Source organism: Aedes aegypti, chromosome 1 (assembly GCF_002204515.2).
Source record: "Aedes aegypti strain LVP_AGWG chromosome 1, AaegL5.0 Primary Assembly, whole genome shotgun sequence".
Taxonomy (NCBI): Eukaryota; Metazoa; Arthropoda; class Insecta; order Diptera; family Culicidae; genus Aedes; species Aedes aegypti.
In genome coordinates, this window is record NC_035107.1 from 9,076,230 (window position 1) to 9,101,514 (window position 25,285).

The following is a 25,285-nucleotide window of genomic DNA, read 5'->3' on the forward strand; positions in this document are numbered from 1 at the left end:
TTGCATCTCTACTGATAGTTATTGAACAATCCACTCGATTCAGGAAGCGGTATGCTTTACATCCTTCGGCGTAACCAACAAATGTCAACTTTTCTGCCTTCTTGTCGAGCTTCCTGCGTTTCTGCTTTGGAATGTGCACGTAAGCTGTTGATCCGAAGATCCGGAAGTGGGTATACGACGGCTTCTTTTCATGGTAAAGCTCGTAAGGAGTTTTGCTTGACGATGATGTCGGCGAACGGTTTTGAATATAGTTTGCCGTTGCTATGGCCTCTCCCCAAAATTTCTTCTCAAGCTTCGATTCTGCTAGCATACATCTCATCATTTCAACCAGATAACGATTTTTTCTTTCCGCTACTCCATTCTGCTGTGGGCTGTAGGGAGCTGACTGTTGCACTCGGATTCCATTATCATGACAGAACTGTTGCAATTTTCCGTTGATAAATTCTCCTCCGCCATCCGATCGCATTATTCTGGGTTTTCTTCCGAATTGGTTTGCCATCAAGTTAACGTACTGTTGGATCTTGAAGATTGCTTCCGATTTGCATCGCATCAGGTAAACTTCGGTATAGCGAGAATAGTCGTCGATGATCACCAGGCAAAATCGTTTCCACTTGGTGTACGCTCCTCAAACGGTCCGCACAGGTCCATATGAATAAGATCACCAACTGCCACTGTTCTGCTCTCTGACTCCTTTGGAAATGAGGCTCGGCTCTGTTTCCCCTCGCAGCACGTACCACAGATGGATTGAACTCCGCATCTCTGCACCGCCATACCAGTTCCCATTTCTTCACGCACTATTCGCATAATTGCATCATAGTTCCGGTGTCCCAACCGGCGATGCCACAAATGAATACACTGCTGGGAATGGTCAGCCTCAGTCACCAAAATTCTTTCTGGTCCTGCCTTCAGGTGGTACAAACTGCCTCGTCGTTCTCCAATCAAATAGATTACGTCATCCTTCACAACCTTGCACATCGTTTTGTTGAATACAACTTCATAACCTTCATCCGTTATCTTGCTAACACTCAGCAGACTTCCGGCCAGCGTGGGTAAATGGTAGACTTCGGAAAGTTTGACCTTGACTGCTGTACCTTGATCATTCATACCTCGGAACACGCCGGTACCAACACCGCATCCTTCGACTTTCTTTCCATCCGCCAAACTAATTCCGGTTTTTCGTGAGACATCTAAACTGTTCAGGAAACGCACATCGTTCGTCATATGGGAAGTTGCTCCAGAGTCCAATAGCCACAGATCGCCACCAGATTGCTCACCGGCCGCCAGGCACATCTCCATTTCATCGTTAGCTGCCAGCTTCACCTTTTGCTCTCTGGGCTTCTGCTGCTGTTTCTTGTCACTCGCAAACTTCCTGCAATCCCGACGAAAATGACCTTCCAATCCACAGTACCCGGGTAGAGGAGAATTGCAAAAGAATAACAAAACTTACCATTAAAATAGAATGTTTGAATAGCAAAATTTGTTCTTTGTTTGTTTGAAATAAGAGATAAAATAACAAAAATAATAACTAAGTTTATATGGCATAAAACTAAATAATATCATAATTTGCCATTGTAATAACAAAATAATAGCAAAAATATAGACAATCGTAAATAACAAAATATGTTATTATTTAGATATTGATAACAAAATAATAACTAAATAAGCTATACACGAGTAGATCAAAAGAATGGTAATTTTAGTTCTTTGACTTTAATATCAAAATTTAGCATGATTGAAAAATAAACTTTTTGCTTTCATGCAAAAAACATTTGCTTTTTAAATCTTCAATGAATATCATACGAATTGTAAAATGAGCTATTATGGCAAAATTTGATGTTGATTTGTTCTCATTAATTATTTAAATAATGTTTTCAAATATCAAAATAATGACATATTTTACTGTGATGGCGATGTTTGTTATTCTTTAGATATTTAATGTTTTTTTACTATTTTTGCAAAAATAACAAATTTTACCATGATAGTATATTTTGTTATTGATTAGTTATTACATGACTTTCAAGTATAACATATCAATGACAAATTTTGCTATGATTGTATGTTTTGCTATTGATGAGATATTTATGTCATATATTAATAACATAATAATGGTTAAACTAGATATGATTGCAAAATTTGTTCTTATTTTACCATTATTTTGCTATTCACCTCTACCCGGGTAATGGCATGTTTTCTTCTGCTTCATCGATGATTTTCTTGATTCATCACCGCCAGTCCGTAACACCTTTTCAATGGATTGATTTTCTTCGCGCCGCCTCCATTCATCAAGTAGTTTTCCTTTCACAAATTCGAGTGTTAAATCCGCTTCAGGCTGACTCTCCAACGCCGTAATAAGACTTCCGTACGATTCCGGTAAGCTTGATAAAATCATGGCCACTATCCAGTGATCTTTCAGCTCGTCTCCCATCGCGATTAGTCGGTTAGCTAGGCAAGTTATCTCGTTCAAATGATCGGACATGCATCCTCCTTCCAACAATCTCTGGGAACACAGCTTCCGAAGAACATGGACCTTGCTCGCCAAAGATGACCGTTCGTGATATGTTCGTAACGCGTCCCACATCTGCTTACTCGTTTTCGCTCGAATTATATGTGAAAGTTGACTGTCTTTAACGTTGAGTCCAATCAGCGATCGTGTCTTGCCATCTTTCGTGGTCCAAGCTGCCGGTGGATCTTCAGGCTTCTCTTCAGTAACGACGCTCAGCAGGTCATCTTGAATCAACAGAAGCTCCATACGAAATTTCCACACCGCGTAGTTGGTATCACCAAGTTTCTCGAAGGACGTCTTCAGATCACCCATCTTGTTGGAACTTCTCCGGTAACGATTTTCCGAACTTTCATCAAGACTATTTCTTCAGAGTTTTTCTGGGCCCATAACCTATTGGTTTATGAATAGTGAGGGCAGTAAAACACGTCTAATAACATGTTGTGCATTTGAAATGCTGATTGAAAGTCACAAATATTGGAATGGCATGGCAGTCTTTTTGCTAATTTCAGGCAGCTAAGCAATCAGTGTGCTATATTAGGAAAGCATGAGCATGTGGGATGCAATTATGAGACTGATTTACTGCTTATTCAAATGCTTATTGATTACCTTGGTAGTTTCTTAAGAGATTCTTTCAAAACTTTATCCAGGAATTTTACCAGGGTTTGCTCCAAAGATTCGTCAAAGGGTACCTTCAGTGGTTTTACCAGGAATTCTAATAAAATGAATACCCACAAGAGACTCTATCAGGAATTCTACTAGGCACTTTTAACAGGAATGCTTCCGGGGAATCAAGCAGGAATTTCTACAAATGATTTGATGAGGTATTCTTTGAGAGATTCTCCAGGAATTCTGCCAGAAAATCCACCATGAATTTCACAGCGATTTCACTCAGAATTGATAAAGTTATTGCACTATGCAATACCCTAGGGATTCCGCCAGGAATTTCTCGCAAGTGTTCTATGGCAAATCCATTAGGAGAATTTAATCAGGATGAAGTTATTCAATGATTCCAGCAGAAATATCACAAGAAATTCTCAGGTTTTCTACCAGATATTTTTCCAAGGATTTTCACCATAATTTTCATTAAATGTTTCACAAAGAATTCTAGAGATTCCACCAGGTACTCTTCCAAGGATTACAACTGGAATTCCATCAGGTATGTCACCAGGATTTTTGCTAGGAATTGGACATGCAATCAGAAATTTCATCGGAATTTACACAAGGAGCATTCCCAGATATTCCTCAAGGAATTACACCAGCTATTTTACTAGGATTGAATCCGGATTTTTTCTCAGATTGCTCTAGGGACTCCACTAGGAATCGTTTCAGGAATATATCCAGGTACGGCTCTAACGATTACGTTAGAAATTGGTCAAGATATTCCTCCAGGTACTTTTCCAGAAGTTCTCCCGAAATATGCAGCCGAAATTTCTACAGGTATTTGCCAATCTAATTATTTTACTACTTATTTTAAAGTTTCTCTAAAAAGTCTTGCAGGACTCCTTCAATGATTGTTTAATGAATTCTTTCAGTGATTGCTCAGACAATCCCTCATGGAATTTTTTCAGGTATGTCACATGGGATTCTCCCAGGGATTCCTTCAGCAATCCATTCAAGGATTCTTGCTGATATTGTTTTATGTATTCTTTTTAGATTTTTTTCACGGAATTCCGCTACAAATTTCATCACGAATTGCACCAGAGATTGCTCAGGAGTTTATCCAGGGCATTTCTCTAGAAATTCAGCGAAGGATTTCAGCAGAAGTTCAGGCTCCAATTTTTCAGGGATTTCTTGAAAGGTTTTTTCAAGTATTCGGAAATATCGACAGTCATATCATCAACAAATTCATCACTTTTTTTTGTTTCCCAAATAATTCCTCCAAGTGTTCTTCCAGTATTTTCCCCAAGGTTATTTATACAGGAATTTCTGTTAAAAATTCCTCTACAAGTTTACAGGAATTTCGATAGGCATTCCACTAGGACAGAAATTTCGATAGGCATTCCACCAGGATTTTAAGTGGAAACTTGAACCAGGATTTTAAGTGAAAATTTTGAAATACCCCTGTAGAAATTTCGGAATAAATCCTCGAAAATACCGGTGGAAAAATCCTCAAAGAATTCCTGGTAGATTACCTGGGGTATGAAATATCTTCGGGCTGTTTAGTGAAGACCAGTTTAAGACCAGAACACCGCAAGGAACATTGTGAGATCGCAGTAGGCGTTGCCCGCGAACGGTCGTGTTTTGTTTTGCTCCACGCGTTTTTTTCGTGCTCTCGTTTTTTCCGCGATGTTGCCGGTGAATTGGCTGGTGCTACGCCATCCAGATTTCAATTCGGAAGTGAATATTGGATAAACGCCGATATTAAACAGTGATTAAACTTTCAGACGCGTTTAGTGTGATATTTTTTTTGCGACCACGTGATATTTTTTTTTTTTTTTTGGAGCTGCGCTTGTTTTCCGGCCGACGCTACTACGACACCCGGACGAATGGTTCCGAGAGTATAAAAAAAAAATTTTTGTGAATATACTAAGTGGTTACGTTTAACAAAAGATTTTAAAGTAAGAATTTGTTTTGAAACCCGCTCTCGTTGTGATCGGACGTGTTATTCATCGCGCTTTATTCTCGATCTATTATTCAAATAGTCTTTTGTTTTCGTGATCTCCTATCGTTGTTGCAGCATCGATCTAGCACCGGCGGCCGCTGGTCAAAAACGGAATAGTTCCACAGTAATATCAAACGGCGTGGAGCCAAATGGCCCGACCCAGAAACTTCGTCGCCCCTTAACGGATTTCCCGAGCACATCTGCCCTGATTGAGCTTCCGATCATGGATACAACAGATCAACAAAACGCCACGTGCTCTTCTATCAGCTACGGTTACAACATCGCCACATCAAATCAGTTTGGCACTCTAGCTGGCAGTGATACCAACGTGCTGCCTATCACGCAAAATAAAAATGCCAAAAAAGGAAAAGAAAAGATTCCGCTGGTCACGATTACTGAGACCAACATCCCTGCTGTACAAGGAATGGCCTTGAACGCAGGCGTCTCGATGTTCAACGTCAAGCGAACATCAACTGGGGTCAATGTGTTCATGTACACAACCCAAGACCACTCCAAGCTCGTTTCCTACCTGAAACAGCAAAAAGCAAACTTCTTCACTTACGTGCGAGATGAAGACAGAATGACTAAAATTGTCTTGACTGGGCTTCCAGACATGAATGTCGAAGAGGTATCCGAAGCACTCAAGGAAGTGGATGTGTCTCCAAAAGAAATCCGAAAAATGACGCTCAAGAGAAAACGGAACGAAGATCATGCTTTGTACCTCCTGTATTTCAACAAAGGAAGCGTGCAGCTCAACGCCATTAGGAAAATCAAGACGGTTGGCCATTGCATCGTTAGGTGGGACTTTTATTCCACAAAGACAAAAGGACCCGTTCAGTGCCGCAATTGTCAAATGTACGGACATGGATCTGCACAATGTTTCCGCCGGCCACGTTGTGTCAAATGTGGAAATGATCACAAGACTATTGATTGCCCGCTAACGGCAAACCGTGAGGATAAGTCCATTAAGCTTCCAAAAGAACAGCTTGCATGTGCGAATTGTGGTCAGCAACATACCGCTAACTTTCACCTTTGTGAGAAACGTCAAGAGTTCATCAACGCCAGGAATCATCAACTTCTCAAGTCCAAAACCCAGAGATCTAGCCGTGAAGGGTTCCAGTTTCGTCCAGAAGAATTCCCCCCATCCGGGCCATTGGGAGGGTCGTTCCAGAAACCGTTTCGTCAACATGCTCAGCTGTATTCCAACGTTGTGTCCCATCGTGAAGATCGAACCGTTCCACCCCAGTTCCGCCAACATCATAATCCCCGGTATAGCAGTAACCAGTCCACAAAAAACGATCTTTTCTCCCCAGAAGAAATCGTCGACATTGTGTCTGATGTTTTCTCAAGGTTAAGTACTTGTACGACCAAGCAACAACAGATCAAAGTGATTTTTGAAATTACAGCTCAGTACTGTTTCCCGTGTAATGGATAATAATACCAGAAACATCACAGTTTCATACTGGAATGCTAATGGTGTTCAGAGCAAATCGCATGACCTTTTCCGATTCCTCATTAATAATTCGATTGATGTTGTTCTCATCTGCGAAACTTTTCTCAAACCAGCTATCAAACTTGTTCATTCTGATTACAAAATTTACCGCTTAGACAGATCTGGCCGTCGTAAAGGCGGAGTTGCAATAATCGTTCGTTCTAATGTTGCGCATACATTGCTGCCTTCTTTCGACCTTGAAATTGTCGAGGCAATAGGTATTGAGGTTGTCACATCTACGGGTCCAATTTCGTTAGTTTCTGCTTACAATCCTGGCGCTAACAGAGATAATGAGCTTTTTATACAAGATATTCAAAAGCTCACTAAAATTCGAAACAGCTTCTTCATTTGTGGAGATCTAAACGCCCGCCACCGTCTGTGGAACTGCATTCGTGCTAACACTGCAGGCAATTTGCTTTTCAATGAACTGCAATCTGGTACTTTTATTGTACAACATCCTCCATTATCTACGTATATTCCCACTGATCCAAACCGTCGATGCTCTACTCTTGATTTAGTGCTTACAAATGGTATACATTCAATATTAAACATACGAACTGTTCAAGATCTAACATCTGACCATTTACCAGTGCTATTTGAAATTGATTCCGCTACGGCAAACTTAGCCCATCCTCGATCCATTCCAGACTATTCCCGTGCCAACTGGAGAGGATTTAAATCTTTCCTAAATGATAACATTGATCTACAACAACTTAATTTGAGTACAATTCACGAAACCTATCAAATTGACAACCATATTGAATATTTTACCACTATTATGCACCAAGCTCATGAAAGATTTATTCCGCTAATTGTTCCAGACAGGTACAAGCTTATTTTACCTGATGATATTCTTCGTTTGATAAGATTAAGAAATAGTCGCCGGAGACAATGGCAACGAAATCGAAGAGATCCATACCTCAAATCCGTCTATGACTATGTATGTACTTTAGTCAAAAAACGAATCGACGAGTTCAGGAACAAATCATGGTCAGATAATTTGCTGAGCATGAATTACGATCGAAATAATTACAACAAAATGTGGAAATTTGGTAAACTTTTCAAAAACAAACATAATTTCATACCAGCACTTAAAAAAGACGGTAAATTATTGATTACCGATAAAGAAAAATGTGAAGAAATTGGAAATAACTTTGCCAGAGCACATCTCACTACCTTTCATGATCAAAGTCCCATCGAATTCGAAGTTAATTCATCAGTTGATAATTTCCTTGCAAACCACGAACAAGTTGATCTTGATACTCGAAGGCTAGTCAAACCGAAGGAAATATTACAGCTTTTAAAAAAGTTGAAAAACAACAAATCTCCAGGCTTTGACCAAATAAATAATCGGTGTTTGAAAAGATTACCGAGAAAAGCTCTCGTGCTTTTGACATTTATTTTCAATTCGTGCATAAAACTGAATTACTTCCCCTTGGCATGGAAACATGCTAAGGTTATAGCAATTCCGAAGCCAAATAAAGACCATTCTGACCCGCGAAACTACCGTCCTATTAGTCTATTGAGCAGTTTAAGTAAAATCTTCGAGAAAGTTTTACTAAACCGAATCAATCAACATATCTCAGAAAACAATATAATTTCAGAAACTCAGTTCGGATTCAGGACTGAGCATTCTACAGTTCACCAATTGCATCGACTAACTAGGAATATAAAAAACAACCGCGAAATCAAGAAGTCTACTGGACTAGTTCTGTTAGACAATGAAAAAGCATTCGATACGGTTTGGCACAAAGGTTTGATTTTCAAAATGATCAATTTGAATTTTCCTACTTATCTGGTAAAATTAATTCATTCCTACATATCAGATCGTGACTTTGTAGTAACGATAGGTTCCGAAACCTCTCAGTTACAAACCGTTCCTGCTGGTGTCCCTCAAGGGAGCGTTTTATCTCCCGTGCTGTATAACGTCTACATACATGATATTCCAGATTTTGGAGGATGTGTACGATATCAATTTGCTGATGATGTAGCCATAACATCGTCATCTAGCGATCCAGTTGAGGTGATTATCAATCTCAATGCGAGTCTAGTCCAGTATTCCAATTATTGCAAAAAATGGAAAATTAAGGTCAATGAAAATAAAACCGAAGCTGTTTTCTTTACAAGGTTCAGAAGTCCAAGAAAACTTCCTAATAGATGTCTGAATTTGAATGGATTTGATATACCGTGGAAAGATGAAGCGAAGTATCTAGGTTTAATTTTAGATAAAAAACTTACGTTTCAAAAACATTCTCAGTATATACTTGAGAGATGTGAGAAATTGATTAGAATTATGTATCCTTTTATTAATCGAAAATCAAAACTAAATACTCGAAATAAGATTTTGCTGTACAAAACTGTATTTAGATCAACTCTAGCCTACGCTTCGCCAATATGGTCCGAGTGTGCCATGTCTCATAGGAAAAAGCTACAAGTTTTTCAAAACAAATGTTTAAAAATGGTTCATAATTTACCTCCTTGGTTTAGCACCAGCCAATTACATGACATTAGTCATATAGAAACCCTAGATCAGTACTGCAATAGAATTAGATCAAACTATTATCAGAAATGTGAAAGTTCTTCTTTTGATATGTTGCGTGCTTTATGTAATTAGTGTTAGGGTCCTAGCTTTTAAGTTTTTAATTGTTTCAAGTAAGAGGTTTTTTATCTGAAAAGATTGTTTTCCTCTAAATGAAAAATCAATATGATATAACATCATCACTATATTGTAAAGATACTTAAAAAATCGATCTAATGTTGAAAGTTGCTAACGAACTCATTATTTGTAGAATAAGGAATTTATTGTATAATACTCTTTTATGATGAATAAACTGTTGATTGATTGATTGATTGATTAAAGTAAGAATTAGAAATGATAGTGATAAAACATGCACGCAGTGTGGTCTAGAAATGACAAATGGCATGCGTCACATGGAGAAGCAATTGTATGCCACCCAGATGAGAAGAATAAGAAGAAGGAAATTGATTCTCACCAATAAACTGCGAAATGGTTAGTCAAGGAATTCCAGAGTATCTCTTCCTCACTAGGTCAGTTAAAATACCGAGAAATTCTCACAGAAACTACTAGAGTCAGGAAACATTCAGGATCACGAGATAATGATGTATTTCGACGTAGCGACTCTTTTCCCCAGCGTTCCAGTAAAGAATTCCCTAAATCTTCTCGAGGACTGGTAATTATCCCATAGGACAGCATGCAGCATGGAAAGAAATGGTCAAGATATACATAAGGTTGGTAAGGTTGCGAACGGACGAGAACTACTTTCGAACTAATTTCGAGGGAACTTCTACAAGCAGATAAAATTAGCCCCTATGGGAAACCCTCTCTACCATCGTTTTTGGATCTACTTGTCATCAAGGAAGAAACTTCATAGTTCAACTTCGAAATCTATAAAAAGCCCACAAACACCCAGCGAGTCATCCCCTACGCATCGAATAATTCTTTTCAGAATAAGATGGCAGCGTTTCTCCACATGGTTTACAGGATGCAGACTACACCCCTCAGCGAAAAACTAAGGGACTGGAATACATTTTCGAGACGGCAAGAGCCAACGGATACAAGGAAGGGACGATAAAAGCCTTCATTTATTAAAAAAAAAAAAACAGCATACTCGGAGTACTTTGACGACCCCCTATCGCCGAACTCATGAAGAGGGTCTCCATCCCATTCATCAGCATTCAGCTCCGGCCAAAGCTAAGGAATTTTGGAATCGATTTGGTGTTTTCCAGCAGAGACAACCAACTTAAGATTTCGTTAGGCTCTAGCAAGGATCCTGTTAACAGTTTAGGTCGAAATACATATGGAGAAAATTCTAGAAAAATACTGAATGAAATTTCGAAGGAGTATCAAAAATAAGTTAGCAAGGAAATCTTGGAATTATCTTTGGAGGACTTTTTGAAGAAATCGCTTTATTAATCATAGGGGGAAAGTATAGAAAAATCAGAAGCAAAACGATTTGTAGTCTATTAGTTTTTTTGTGCTTAATAAATTGTGCTTTCAAAATTGCTAGTTTTCTCTAGCATAACCTGTGGATCATATTAACTCGAAAAGTTTGTGCACCAGTGCTAATGCGATACTAACGAACATTGCATGACCCCATGTCTACGTGACAGATAGACAGCGCCAGGACATTTCAGTGGTAGCACTTTCCCACACCACAACCAAGTTGTTCGCTTGGTAGCAACAGTCCGTCAGCCAAAGCCAAAGAGAAAGCCCTCCCCGTTGGGGTACGGTGATGAGTGAGTAAAAGGGAATCCTGGGTATTTCCGTCTTGTGTTCAGTTCAGAAACTACCTTTCTCCGAGTAACATCATCCATCGGGAGGCAACCACCGTGTATCATCTCCATCATCGGTGGTTGAACACACAACAAGAAGAAAAAAGCAAAGAAAAAATGGAACTTTATTACATTGTAACCCCAGTCGCTGCAATCTTATCCTGGCGAAGAAGTGCTTAATTTTTGAATCGAAAAACGGACATATTTCGTGGAAAAGCTTTAAAAAGTGAGATTAGTCTAGTGAATTTTGATCGAAGAAAAAGTAACATATTACCTATATTGTAGCATTGGAAATCTTAGGAAATCTATCGTTAGTCAGTTTTTCCTTTCTAAATCCGTTTGGTTCGTTTTTCATGCGGTGGAACTGTTTTGAGCTTGCAACAGGGTGGATTGGATGATAAAACTGAAATGTAACTAGTGAAAGGCAAGGACAAATGCGACATTTTTGGATTTTCTTCGAGGAACGTAAACCTGACTAGAGGAGGTCTTGGTGGAACGTCGGGAAAGGTTTCAACCAACGAAACGCAACCGAAGTCGCAAGCAATTAGAAAGTGTACCCAAAATTTGGAAAATCATCCGGGAAAATCCGTCAATCGGGAAAATTGATTTGGTCAGTGCCAGAGGAAGAAAAATTGAATGAAAATTTTCCTCATCCGTACCAGTGTGTGAGTGTGTGAGAACAAGAGAACGAAAGAGAAAAGTGCGTACATCATAAGCAAGGAGTCCCATATGTGACCGTGTGGTGAGAGAGAAGGACTATCCTAACATTGGAGGCAGGTCCGTGCACTCCCGTGAATGGTTTGTTGTCACTTTTGGGGACGGGAGCCAGTGCCGTGTTAGTTTGTATCCGTTTCCAAGTTTGGCCAAGCGGTTCGCCGCGATGAGCATAGTGAGCACGTGAGAGCGAGCTTGAAGTAAACTGGCTAAAAGCTCGTCAGGATACATACCGAGACCCACTGAACGGGAGCACGTGTGTATAGGGCGAGAGGCGATCGATACCAACGGTTTTGTCAACAACATCCACCACCACGACAGACAGACAGACAGAGTTATCCCAAAACAGAAGAAAGGACGAAACGTCCTAAGCAAAACAAAGGACCAACAACCTTTCGTGTTTTCGGGGCGGAAGGATTCGACGCAGTTTCCGCAGTAGGTAGTGTGGGAAGTCACGGAAGAAGATATGAGCGGGTATTACACCATTGAAGGCTGATTTAATCGAGATAAGGAGGAAGTTCATTTGCTGAGTTTGACGGAAAGCGTTTGATTACGGACGAGAGAAACATGATTCTGATCGCTGGAGTTGATAATTACCTAAACGGTGAGTGCAATGTGTGTTTAATGCTTGAATGTCGTGAGGGAACCATTCTTTTGCGGATATAAGGTGAAAGGATGCTTACTGGAATAAACTTCAGAATACCGACGCGGTACAGTTTGATCAAGGCCTTATCCTATTATAATAACATTGCGGAACATTTTTTTTGCCCCTATCTACTTGATTTTAGATTGCTAAAATTATTGCCATTTTCAAAAATATCATAGTAGGTAGGTACGTTCAAATTTTTGAAATACTTATTGTCTATTCAAAATGCATTATTTGTCGATTTCAGCCGATTGCATTCAAGTTTGCCAACTTGTATGCTCAAACTATCACAAAACTGAATTTGTTGTAGAATACCGTAACACGGGGTAACTTTGATAGTTTATTAGTAGAAAATGTTATTATTTCTGGCAACCGTCCTAAAGAGTTTTGATTTTTGATAATGAATATTTAAATTCAAGTGTTCCCACTATAAATCCACAACCAATCTCCTGTTTAATATCGTTGCAGCTGGAATTTGATTCGATAAGGTTGGTCATTGGCTCGTTTGTTATGCATTAAATCATGAAATTTATTTGTTTGTTAGTGTTTTGAATCAAGCTACCCGAATTCGCAACTGATTACGCGCAAAGCCTTGAAGCAGCGTTGCCGGAAGAGGGAGAGCTCACCGAAGCCCCTCTTGAGGACTGCTGGAGTAGTCTCAAAGCAGCCATAAACAACGCAGCGGAAGGTGCCATTGGGTTCGTGGAAGCAAATCGAAGGAACGGTTGGTTCGACGAGGAGTGTCAGACGGTTTTGGACGAGAAGAATGCAGCGCGGGCGATGATGCTGCAGCAAGGCACCCGTCAAAAAGTGGAACGTTAGAAACAGAAGCGAAGACAGCAAACCCATCTATTCCGGGATAAAAAGCGCCGCCTGGAAGAGTTGGAGTGCGAAGTGATGGAGCAGCTGTATCGTTCTCAAGAAACACGAAAGTTCTACAAGAAACTAAATGCATCCCGCAAAGGCTTTGTGCCGCGAGCCGAAATGTGCCGGGATAAGGATGGAGGTATCTTGACGGACGAACGTGAGGAGATTGAAAGGTGGAAGCAGCACTGCGATGAACACTTAAACGGCGCAGAGGAGGAAGATCAAGATAGCAGGAGGAATGGCTTCATCAGTACGGTGGATGAAGGTGACGTGCCAACTCTCACAATAGGTGAAGTTATGGATGCTATCAAGCAGCTCAAGAACAACAAAGCAGCTGGAAAGGATGGTATTGGAGCGGAACTTATTAAAATGGGCCCGGACAGGTTGGCCACTTGTCTGCACCGATTGATAGCCAGGATCTGGGATACAGAACAGCTACCGGAGGAGTGGAAGGAGGGAATAATATACCCAATTTACAAAAAGGGTGACAAGTTAGAATGTGAGAACTATCGAGCGATCACCATTCTTAATGCAGCCTATAAAGTGCTTTCCCAGATCATCTTCCGCCGTCATCGCCACTGGCAAGCAGATTTGTGGGAAGTTATCAAGCCGGATTTGTGGACGGTCGATCGACGACAGACCAAATCTTTATGTTGCGGCAGATCCTCCAAAAGTGTCGCGAATATCAAGTCCCTACGCACCACCTATTCATCGATTTCAAAGCGGCCTATGATACCATCGACCGCGAAGAGCTATGGAAGATTATGGACGAGAACGGTTTTCCCGGGAAACTGACTAGACTGATCAAAGCAACGATGGATAGTGTACAGTGCTGTGTGAAGATATCGGGTGCTTTATCGGACCCGTTTGAAACACGTAAAGGACTTCGACAAGGCGATGGTCTTTCCTGCCTCCTGTTCAATATTGCGCTAGAAGCTGTTATGAAACGGGCGGGCTTCAACATGCGGGGCACGATCTTCAATAAATCCAGCCAGTTCATTTGTTTCGCTGACGACGTGGACATTGTCGGAAGAACGTTCTAGGTGGTTGCTGAACAGTATATCAAGCTGAAACGTGAAGCAGATCGGGTTGGATTGAAGGTAAATACGTCGAAGACGAAATATCTGCTGGCTGGAGGAACCGAGCGCGATAGAGCTCGCATAGGCAGACGCGTGACGATCGACGGGGATGAGTTCGAGGTGGTGGACGAATTTGTCTACCTCGGAACATTGATAACGTCGGATAACAACTGCAGCAGAGAAATTCGAAGACGTATCATTGCCGGAAGTCGTGCTTACTATGGACTCCACAAGACCTTGCGGTCTGGTAAACTTCACTTCGGTACTAAGTGTACCATGTACAAGACGATAATAAGACCGGTAGTCCTCTACGGGCATGAGACGTGGACAATGCTCGAAGAGGACCTGCAAGCGCTAGGAGTTAATGAACGACGTGTGCTTAGGACGATCTTCGGCGGAGTATGTGAGAACGGCGTATGGAGGAGAAGAATGAACCACGAGCTTGTGCAACTCTACGGTGAACCCAGTATCACGAAATCGCCAAAGCTGGAAGGGTACGATGGGCGGGACTTGTTGCGAGAATGCCGGACAACAATCCCGCAAAAATGGTGTTCAACTCAAATCCGGCCGGTACAAGACGAAGGGGAGCGCAACGAGCTAGGTGGTTTGACCAAGTGGGGCAGGATCTTGGAAGTGTGGGGCGATCGAGGAATTGGAGGTTAGCAGCCATGAACCGAGTTAGTTGGCGTAACATTATGGCGCAGGTCATGTCTTGAAGGACGTAGTGCCAGCAAAAGAAAGAAGAAGTAGTATTTTGAATACGCTAAAACATCAATTTTGGATATTCGTATATAAAGAATCAAATGTTCTCGTTTCATTGACATGAATGTCATACTTTTATTATTTACTTGCGAAAATTATAAAAACATATTTTGTTATACTATTTAGTAAGTTGTAAGATAACCTCGTACCCTCATTATCAAAGACATTCAATTCAACAATACTTATCAACAAAGTTTATAATATTTTCAACGCTCAAACGTTACTATTTGATGCTTTGATAGCGACCTGTAGTACCTCAAAATTGTTACGAGCTTAAACATTTCTAAGAGCGGCATCAAATTCCGCAACCAATGGGGTTATATAATTGAATCCGTTAATTTTGTGATAATTAATTACTAATATCTACAGTGGCTCAATTCCATATTCATGCAGGTATCATCTATTATTCAGCATTTATGAGTTGTTTCCACTTACTTCCATCTTTGGAATACTGGAAAAGTATTGAATTAGCGTCTTAGCCCAATTCCATATTCGTACACCTATCAACATTTAAACGTACAAAACTTAAAACTTAATTTTCATGCTCTATATGATTGTTCAAATCCTTCATCACATTGTTCAAATGTAACATATTATTTGTTCATGTAGAACTTCTATCAGATGATATTTCATTGTTTTTTTTTTGTATTTTTATAGATAAATGACTTTATCTTTCTGTCCTATTTTTCGACTCACTGTTTTATTTTTCGACCCATGCATGTGCTAATCGGTATGAGGAAAACACTATATTACTGAATTTATATCAAGTTTGTGCTTATCTGAAGGGAATGGACCTTTTTTTTTTTCTTTTTGAGAGCGAAAAGGGAACGTGGGATGTTTTAAACATTAAAATGTGTGCAAAAATTACCAATTTATTATTGAATTATCTTCGATTATTTTTGCTTTTTAGAATTGCATATCAATGCGAACAGTGTATGCTTCCCATTTCAGTAACGAACTTTTTGATAAGCAGTTCCACAGTAATTATCTGATAGATCTAAGGAAAACTCCTGAATATAAATTCTGGTTTTGTATCCCTGCCACATCCTTTGAAGATCTTAATGAGGTTTACATGTTAAATTTTACATTTCGTTTATTGCGAAAAATTGAATGTAAAACGTTTCGTCATTCATCCATTCTTTTGTGGAGTTGAGTGATTGACTACGATATAATTATTTAAGAGGAAAATAACCATCATAGTTTTACAAATTTTCAATACCTTTTATCTTGCTCAAAATTTAAGCAATGTTCAAGAAAATCTATCATTGCATTACACTTGCTATCTGGATTGTGATGATAGATTTTTTAAGGGATATCATTGAATTTGAACGGAACAACTGGTTTTTCATTTTTGATGATTGCTGATGATTGAATGATGGATTCTTGAGCCTTAAGTACAACCTGTATGGCCAAAGGAAAGCGACATTCATGAACCCTTATCGATTTTTCTACCATTGGAACCGTTTTACGTGGAAAAAACAATATTACATTCTACTGTTGCGATAGAATGTAGTACCGGGTACCCTCGTTGGTTTGACCACATTTAATCTGAACACTTTTTAATCTGTACCCCGCTAATTTGCACATCGTTCAGATTAAAAATGGTTCAAACGTCATTTAGCTCATGGAACAGAGTGAAGTGAGATGGAACGCTGAGGAACGGAACGCAGAATCAAAACAAAACAGTGAAAGAGGTAACCAGAAACACGTTTCTAGGGTTACTAGATGTTCAAATTAAAAATGAACCCCGATGGTTTGCATGAGGTACCGTTCAAATTAACGGGGGTGCACGGTACAGCAATGGGATATTTTCATTTAAACATGTAACACCATTTTGTTTAAAACATTTATTTATTTCATTATTTAGTAGTTCAAGTAAAAAACTTTTATTCTTCTTTTAGTTCTCGATTTTGATTGATTTTTAGGCTTCGATTTTATGGGCTGTTTCGGTACATTGTTTTTTGTTCGTTCATTTCGGATTCTTTCTTCCGCTCCTTTCTAAGAATACCGCGATTTTATTTTTCTTGCTCTATCAATTCACCAGGATGGTTGTCTTTAACATAGTTGTTGGACCTTTTCACCAAAATCTAGAAACACTTCAACAGGCTCCGACATTGAGTCACGTTGCACTAGCCATCCCCGTTGCTGACTGCCACACTTCAAATTCTGTCATCTCCTAAATTGTGGTCAGTCCAGGATGAATAACGGACTGATACGTATGTCTTTGCCAATCTTGAATTAAATATATGAAATTTTGGAATTCCATAATCAAGTTCTTGTTGACTACCTTTGATGCAATTTGCTGGATGTCGATTTCTGCGTCGACTTGTCTATACTTTTCTGGGCGCTATAATATGTTAAGATCCATATAATTTTGATGAAATTGAAGCAAGTTCAGTATATTTCTCACCGCGTTGGTTAAAAACCGTTAAGGCAAGAAATTCAACTCATTGAAAGAGGCACCACCATTATGAACGATGTTTACTTTTAATGAAGGGTCGAAAACTAAACACATCACCTGCTGAAATCATGGCATGCTTTTTCGACCGGTCGAAAATTGAAACCTAGTGTTTCAATTTTCGAACAATTTCAAACGCGTAATTAAATTTATTTTCGCTTATAGATGCACATAATTCAATACAATGTGCTTAAATTGTCTCTGTTTTCATCAAACTTTATCGATTAGGTATCACTTTGATCAGTTTTTATACTGATTTGAGCCTTTTTTATATGTTGCGATTTTTCATCAATGGAAGAAAAGAGGACTGATTCGGACACGGGAAAATTGATCAAATCAATTTAGGAACTCCGTTTATTAAATGCAATTTTTATTGGATCATGACAGGGATAACAGCAATGGCATATTCTAGTGGTTCATAAATGTTTCAGAATTTCGAAAAGTAGTTTAAATAATGTTTTTTCTATCAATGGGTCGAAAATTAGCACTGGGTCGGAAATTAGATCCCTTACTCTAGTAAAATCTATATAAATAAAAATGGAAAGGTGTTTGTATGTCACGAAATGGTTTGAGAACGGTTCAACTGATTTACGCGATTCTTTCACTGTTTCATTCGCACAGAGCTCCGACGTGTTTGCACGTAGAAAAAGTTAAGGAAAGTTTTCGGTATAGACGAAAACTTGGGGAAAAAATTGACGAAAAATATTGGTTTAGGATTTCCTGTAATTGTTATGATAACTAAGATTCTATAGTATAAGAATCCTACATCCACTAGGAGCAGCTCTAAAACTGATTATAAGCGTTTGAAACTAATTCAGTATTTACAGTTATCATTCTTAAGGAAATTATATTTAAGAAGTTGTACGTTACTGTTCTAATTACTGGTTTTTATAACAAAAAATATTGTGAAAGGGGTGTGAAAAGTTACTTAAGTTTCAAATATTTCAGCTTATCAATTATCCAAGTGTACTCTACTATATCTAAACAACGCAATGAAGGACACGAGCAATCATATAAAGCATTAAAATTTAGTTTTAAGTGTTGTATGTTTGTATGTATACCTCAACGATCTGTGAGAGTCAGTCCACAGAGCGTTGAGCACAGTAGCGCGAGAAGTGGCAGATACTGCTCAACAAAGAACAAGGAACGGTTGGTTCTACGAGGAGTGCCAGAGAATGGCAGACGAGAATAACGTGGCTAGAAGCCGAACGTTGGTGTCTGGTACCCGTCCGAGCAGAGAGCGATACAAGGAAGCAAGGCCAAGAGGCAGTAATTGTCGACGGTTCTACGAATCTTACAATGGTATGGAGAGGAAAACAGCGCCGTCGGAGATAAAGGAAGTGGATCTGGTAGCAGAATCCAAATCGATGACGATGGACAGGCTGTGTAACCTTCAACGCTAGATGAGGTAAAGAAAGCTTGTAATGGGCTGATGAACAACAAGGCTGCTTGGAAGGACGATCTCCCGGTCAAACTTCTCAAACACGGAAGTGAGCAACTGCACGAACTGCTTCACCGTATCATTTCGAGGATATTGAAGGCAGGACAAATGCCTACTAGTTGGTTGGATGGTCTCATTTGCCCTTTGTACAAAAAAGGGCATCTAGTGGAGTGCACCAATTACCGAGGGATAATACTCCTTAATTCGGCGTACACACTCATGTCTGAAATTCAGTTCAATAGATTGAGGCCGCGTGAGGAGTACCTTGTAGGCGAACGCCGAGCTGGTTTTCCGAGTTGTCGTCCCTACACTTTTTTAATTAAATTTAGGGGAGGGATTATTAGAGTATGTTTAAAACTAAACTCTAAAATGTTGCTTATCTTGACAGATAGGCCTGTTTTGTCTGCGGCTTACAGACTTCTTCAGTGTCGAAAGCTCGACAAGGTATTTGCTCTCCTTACTGTTGATTTTAGTATTTTATTTTTTGCAAAAAGTGAAGTGTTAAAGTTCTATTAGTAGTTTCAAGATCTCGTCATCATCGTCCGTAATTTTAAATGGATTGAAGTCTGCAAACGAAAACAAAACTCGCGTTATACCTCCCGGTTGTCCTATAAGGTAAAGATGATCGGGTTTCACATCCGAATCCGACCCGTACCTGACTTATTTTATTTCTTCAAACCCGGACCCGACCCAAACTCGAGACATTAATTGAATAGTAAACCTGAACCTGACCCGAAACCCGAAAAATGTTTGTATGGAAAACCCGACTTCGAAAAGATGATAAATTTATCGTTTCTGCACCTTACAGGTTGTTACTCTATTCACAATTCTTACAAAACCCGATTTTTTTCAAGCCCGAACCTGACCCTATCCGATAATTTTGTAGCTTTCAAACCCGACCCGAACCCGATTCTTTTTCAAGTTTTCAAACACAAACCCGACCATCTCTTCATTTAAAAACCCGAGACCCGACCATCTCTACGTGTTTGAATGTAAAGTGCTGCGAACAATACTCGGCTGTAAATTGTTAAACGGCATCTGGCGGCGTCGAATGAATTACGAGTTGTACCAAGTGTACAAAGAGCTGGATATTGTCAAGCGCATAAAACACGGCAGGCTGCGTTCGGCTGGTGACGTTGCCCGTATTCCCGAAGAACGACAAGCAAAGATAATATTCAACAGAGAACTTGGAAGAGGCCGCTGACTTCTTGGTAGGCTGCGTACACGATGGCTTTTTGCAGTTGATGAGGACTTAAGATGATTATAGAACGAAGCCACACCCCAAATTTGAAAGAGCACACACACTAATCTCTTACTGTGAATTTCACCTTAATCTCAACTGCTGAACAGTTCTGTGAAATAAAACACCGTAATTCCGTCGAAATTTTACGGATTCCGGTGATTTTTCACGGAATACTGTAAAAATTTACCGTACTCCGTTAATTTATTTCACCGAACTGTTCAGCTGTTGAGATTTTACATGAATCCGTAAAATAATTTAAGTGTGCAAGATTTAAGAACCTAAGCTAAGGGGCCTTCCTCAGCCGAGTGGTTAGAGTCCACGGCTACAAAGCAAAGCCATGCTGAAGGTGTCTGGGTTCGATTCCCGGTCGGTCCAGGATCTTTTCGTAATGGAAATTTCCTTGACTTCCCTGGGCATAGAGTATAATCGTACCTGCCACACGACATACGACTGCATAAATGGCAACTTTGGCAAAGAAAGCTCTCAGTTAATAACTGTGGAAGTGCTCATAAAAACACTAAGCTGAGAAGCAGGCTCTGTCCCAGTGAGGACGTTAATGCCAAGAAGAAGAAGAAGATTTGAGAACAAAACAACGTGGAGCGTTGTTTGGATTTTTTTCGATTGGTCACCACTAGCAATTCAATAGGTTTTCAACGCGAACGGTTGTGAGATTCTCTCTTTGGATGGGAAAACGAACTTTGAGCGACATGCCTGTTTTTTTCTTCATATCGAACGGTTATGATTTTATTAGTCGTTCGTACAGGGCCCCTTCCTAAGTCTAGCGTCAGAGTCTGCGGCCATATTGAAGATGTCTAGGTTCGATTCTCGGTCGAGTCACGAGTTTTTCGTAATGGAAATTTCCTTTACTTTGCTATGCATAGAGAACCTCGATGAGCGAATGCGTAAATGGCAACTTTGCTCTCGATTAATAACTGTGGAAGCACTCTTAGAACACAAAGCTGAACGGGATCTGGCTTAGTGAGGACGTAATGCCAAAAAGAAGAAAAAAAAAATGCTCACAATTATCTTTAATGAGATGCCTGGTCGAATCCATGAAAAAATCTTAAGGGTTGTTTGAAAAATCATTGAAATATTCCAGATCAAAATCCTAGAGGTGTCGTCAGCAATATTTTTAGCCGAGTATTTGAAGGAATCTCCGAACAATTCTTAAGGAAATCTTTGAAGTGCTTTATTTTCCTCCAGTATTTACCTACAGAATCATCAGAATAGTCATCGGAAATGCTCTAGGCGGAATTCCTGGAACGGAATTTCATCATCATGCTGTTACCCGTTATCCGATTTATTTTGAGATACTGCAGGTAATTTTGGTGGCAAAATCGTCGACCGAAACCATGTATGACGAATGTTTTGAGGACTCTTTGCAAAAATCGTGGTGGTTTAAGATGGAAACTTTTTGAATTTTTTTAATTTGAGATAGGTTATTACTAGGGACAATGGAAATCTCGTGAAATACCGCGAAATTTGTTAAATTTAGAGAATTTATATGACAATCCCAGCAAATTTAAGATGTTTGCTTATGAAAATGGATAATTTATTTTTCATTCGAGGTTCCATCCAGTACTGGAAAGCGTCAATGTAAATAGAGGTTGTCGCGCGAATTTTACATAGATGCTTCTCTCACTGTCATCGGATGGCGAGACAATGACAGAAGCTTTCTTCGAATTCTCCTTCATTTACCCGTCGCTACGGTTTGTGACGGAATTGTAAATTAGACCATTTTCATTTCATTATCTGACATGATTGTCATTTATATCGCTAGAATCATTAAAGGATATTCACCTCATTATCAAACACATTTGCTTCCCAAAATTATTTAATAGCAAAATAACTTCACAATTGCTCTCATGAGAGCCCCGTCATTGCGACCTGACGGAATGAGCACATGAAATATAGCTTCACCGGGTGACAGTGAGACAGGTTTCGTCAGTGTCGCAAGCCAGTCATGATTCTTAACAGCCCTGGTTCCATCAGATATGTTCTACTCGTTTAGTTTCAAGTTTGATGGTTTTCTTGTTGTGTTTTAAATTTTGCATTGACAATATAATATCTAAATTTGAAAAATGAAATAACTTTTAATAAAGTTCCGTTAAATTTACACATATAAAGAATATTTTCACAGTTAACATTCATTCTCATGTCAAAACTATGGGACCGCGACAAAGCCGCGAAATTTTGATTTTATCGCCTGGGTCACCCGCGAATTTCCAATGTCCTTAGTTATTACAACATAATATTTGATTTATTATATTTCTTGATGAAGACGACGTAAAATAATCCTGTAAAAAACTGATGATCTATATAAATAAAAATGGAATAGTGTTTGTATGTCACGAAATGGCTCAATAACGGGCCAACGGATTTTCATAAATCTTTCACAGTTGAATTTGTGAAGGGTTCCGACGTGTTCGTGTGAAGGGAAAACTTAAGAATGTCTTCGGAGTAGTCGGGAAAACGGGAGAAAACTAATCTGTAATGTTGTATGGGGGATGAACATGACGGGTTACAACAGCCTACTTGATGGTAAGACGAAGTTTGCCGGGACCACTAGTTCCAAATAAAATAAAAAAAAAAAAAAACATTCACACACACACACACCATACAATGAAACCATCAGAATTAACTCACTCAATAGTGTCCCACTTGCAAACAGATTGTGCAAAAACAATCCAATGTGTGGGTGGCGGCATCTTTGCACATACGACGGCTGCAGTGTCCTGATAATCCACTTTCCAGCATATGTTTATACAGCAGTAGGACGAATTGACCCACTGGAAATATTGGATAGCGATTGAAATGTAAAACTTCAGGATGCCTTTTAAATTGATGAACACTGACTACCCATTTCCCTTCAAACTGTCGCAAACCTGGCAGGGATCAATTACAATTCAAAAAGTAATTTGTGCCCATATCCCTAGATCTATAAAGCATTTGGCCCTAACAGCACTCTCCAATCAAGGGTGAGGTAATAACCTCCGGTCGAAGCCATCAATAATTCTGGTCTACTCTGGTGGATCTGACTGGACGTGTTGTGTCCGTGTGTATCGGAATAACACCAATATTCTTCCACCCGAAGAAGCATTTCTTTGAAGTTGCAGCAGTAGATATCATGTTGTCTTCCATTTGGCTTTCTGTATCGATTACCGTCGCATCGCATCGCACAAAGCACAAGGGACGCCTTCTGGCTGGAAGCGACTGGGCAATGTCCAGGTCACTCTCGCCCCAGTGGGGAGTGTTTGCTTTCTGGAAGTGAATTATTTATTCATGGAAATATGACTCATTTCATGGCGATAAATTTTAATATTTACGGTCATCGAAGAAGGCTGTGGCTTTGGGGCGGCTGGATACGTAGCGTGTGTGTGGCCAGCTTGCTGCGATGTAGAACGCAGAACGGAGCTTAAAAGAAAGCATCGAGCAGGACTTTCCGCTCTAGAAAACGCAACTTCCGATGTCGTTACACACCTCCCCCACGCCCCTCCGAGCGGCGGTGGTAGGAGCTGAAAATTTTCCGGTTGCATGTTGTGAACAGTTTTGTAGGCCACTACGGGGTCATTTGTGAGAGCCAACCGTACATTTGGGTGCGTTACGTTGAGTAGAGTATTATTTTACTGTATACTAATTGTGTACGTAGGTAAGTTGTATTGTTACGCAGTAGGTTAATTTACAGATCAACATTAAACATATCAACCCTTAAAGGCACATTTGAAAAAAAACTATGGCTGATTCAATGAATTATTTGGTTGTCGATAGAACGATGAAAAGCTTGGACAGCCGCAGTTTTTGTCAGTATGGAAAAAAACGAAGATTTCTAAAAATTACCGAGAACTAACAATACTTACTTGAAGCTAAAATTTTGTACAGCTCATATAGAATATTGCGTAAATAGATAGAACATAAATCTGATGAATATTTCACCACTGCTACACTATAAAGCTCATATACAATGTCAATGTGACTTTTATCGGTTATATTTAGAAATGAAACAGCACAACTTGGTATTTTTTTTCGAACTTTTTAGAACAATCTCACCGATTTTATAAGGTTGGTTGAAAGTATTTATGATTTGATGACGTTCCACGTTTAACTCGAAATCGTCAAATATGTCGAATGTGACAAATATGCAGTTATGAGCAGTTTAAGTTTATATTTTATGCTGATCAATATACTTCTTCGCGACTAAAAATGGGTGAACCAACGTGCGAAGTTTGATTTTTGACCTACTTCACGGTGTCGCAACTCGATTCTCAATAGTGTGCATAATGCACACGGTGGATGGCATAGATGCGCACTATAGCGAAGTGACTCGCGACACTACGAAGTTGGTCAAAAATCGAACTTCACACGTTGGTTCACCTATTTTCAGTCGCGAAGCAGTATAGTATCATGATGAATATTCTTTGTGGTGGTGATGTATGAAAAACGAATGTGGCAATGCACTAAAAAAAACATTTGTAAACTTTGATCGACGTTTACTCAATACTTTCTTTTGCCGTATGGGACAGCTATGCTTTAATGGGCAGTTGAGTTTCGAGTATACTAGCCGACCTAGAGATCTTTTGAACATTACCGACATAAATTTATACCCATATGGACTCAAACAGATTTACTTCGTCAGAACTCTAGTTTGACGACTGTTTATAGCGCATTGCGCACATAATAAATGCGGTTAGAAGTGCGCTATTGCGATTAAAAGTGCGGAATTACGTCGGATCGATCTGGTGTCTTCACCGCACTTATACAGCATGAGATGGCGAATAAGTGCGACCGAAGACACCGAACCGATCCGACGTATTCCAGAACTTTTATTCATAATTTCGCACTTCTAGGGAGTCCAGTTTCCAATGCAATTTATAATATGTTTCTTTGAATAGTCCTCTTAGTATAAAGGCCTTAATCTCTCGAAGGTCTAAACGTAAAGGTACATACAATTATATTCTGACCAACTTTGAGGCCGTAACTGATAAAAGTTATCCAAGTGTTCCGTTGAAAATAGTCCTACAGTTAACCGTAAGCAAGAAACTCTCAGAGATTGATTTATAAGGTTTATACTCACAAACACTCATACTATTATGTTTTAACAGGTTTTGATCTTTCAGGTTTACGTGAGCTTCTTACAATATATGCCTTCACATCTACAAACGTTACCATTGATCATGGTTAAAAAATG

The 25,285-nt window shown here is 39.5% G+C and overlaps 1 protein-coding gene across 2 annotated transcripts in view; it reads left to right on the forward strand.

Annotated features, from left to right (window-relative positions):
- LOC5579823 (synaptotagmin-14) overlaps positions 1-25,285 on the forward strand; it is a 95,737-nt gene that overhangs the window by 6,255 nt on the left and 64,197 nt on the right. The window contains exon 1 of one of the 2 annotated variants that reach the window (XM_021838851.1): positions 10,887-12,208. The exons of the other annotated variant lie outside the window; for it this stretch is intronic. Coding sequence (XP_021694543.1) covers positions 12,172-12,208 — 37 coding nt within the window. The 5' untranslated portion in view covers positions 10,887-12,171. Of the gene's footprint in view, positions 1-10,886; positions 12,209-25,285 lie in introns of those variants that run through there. 2 annotated transcript variants of the gene reach the window in all.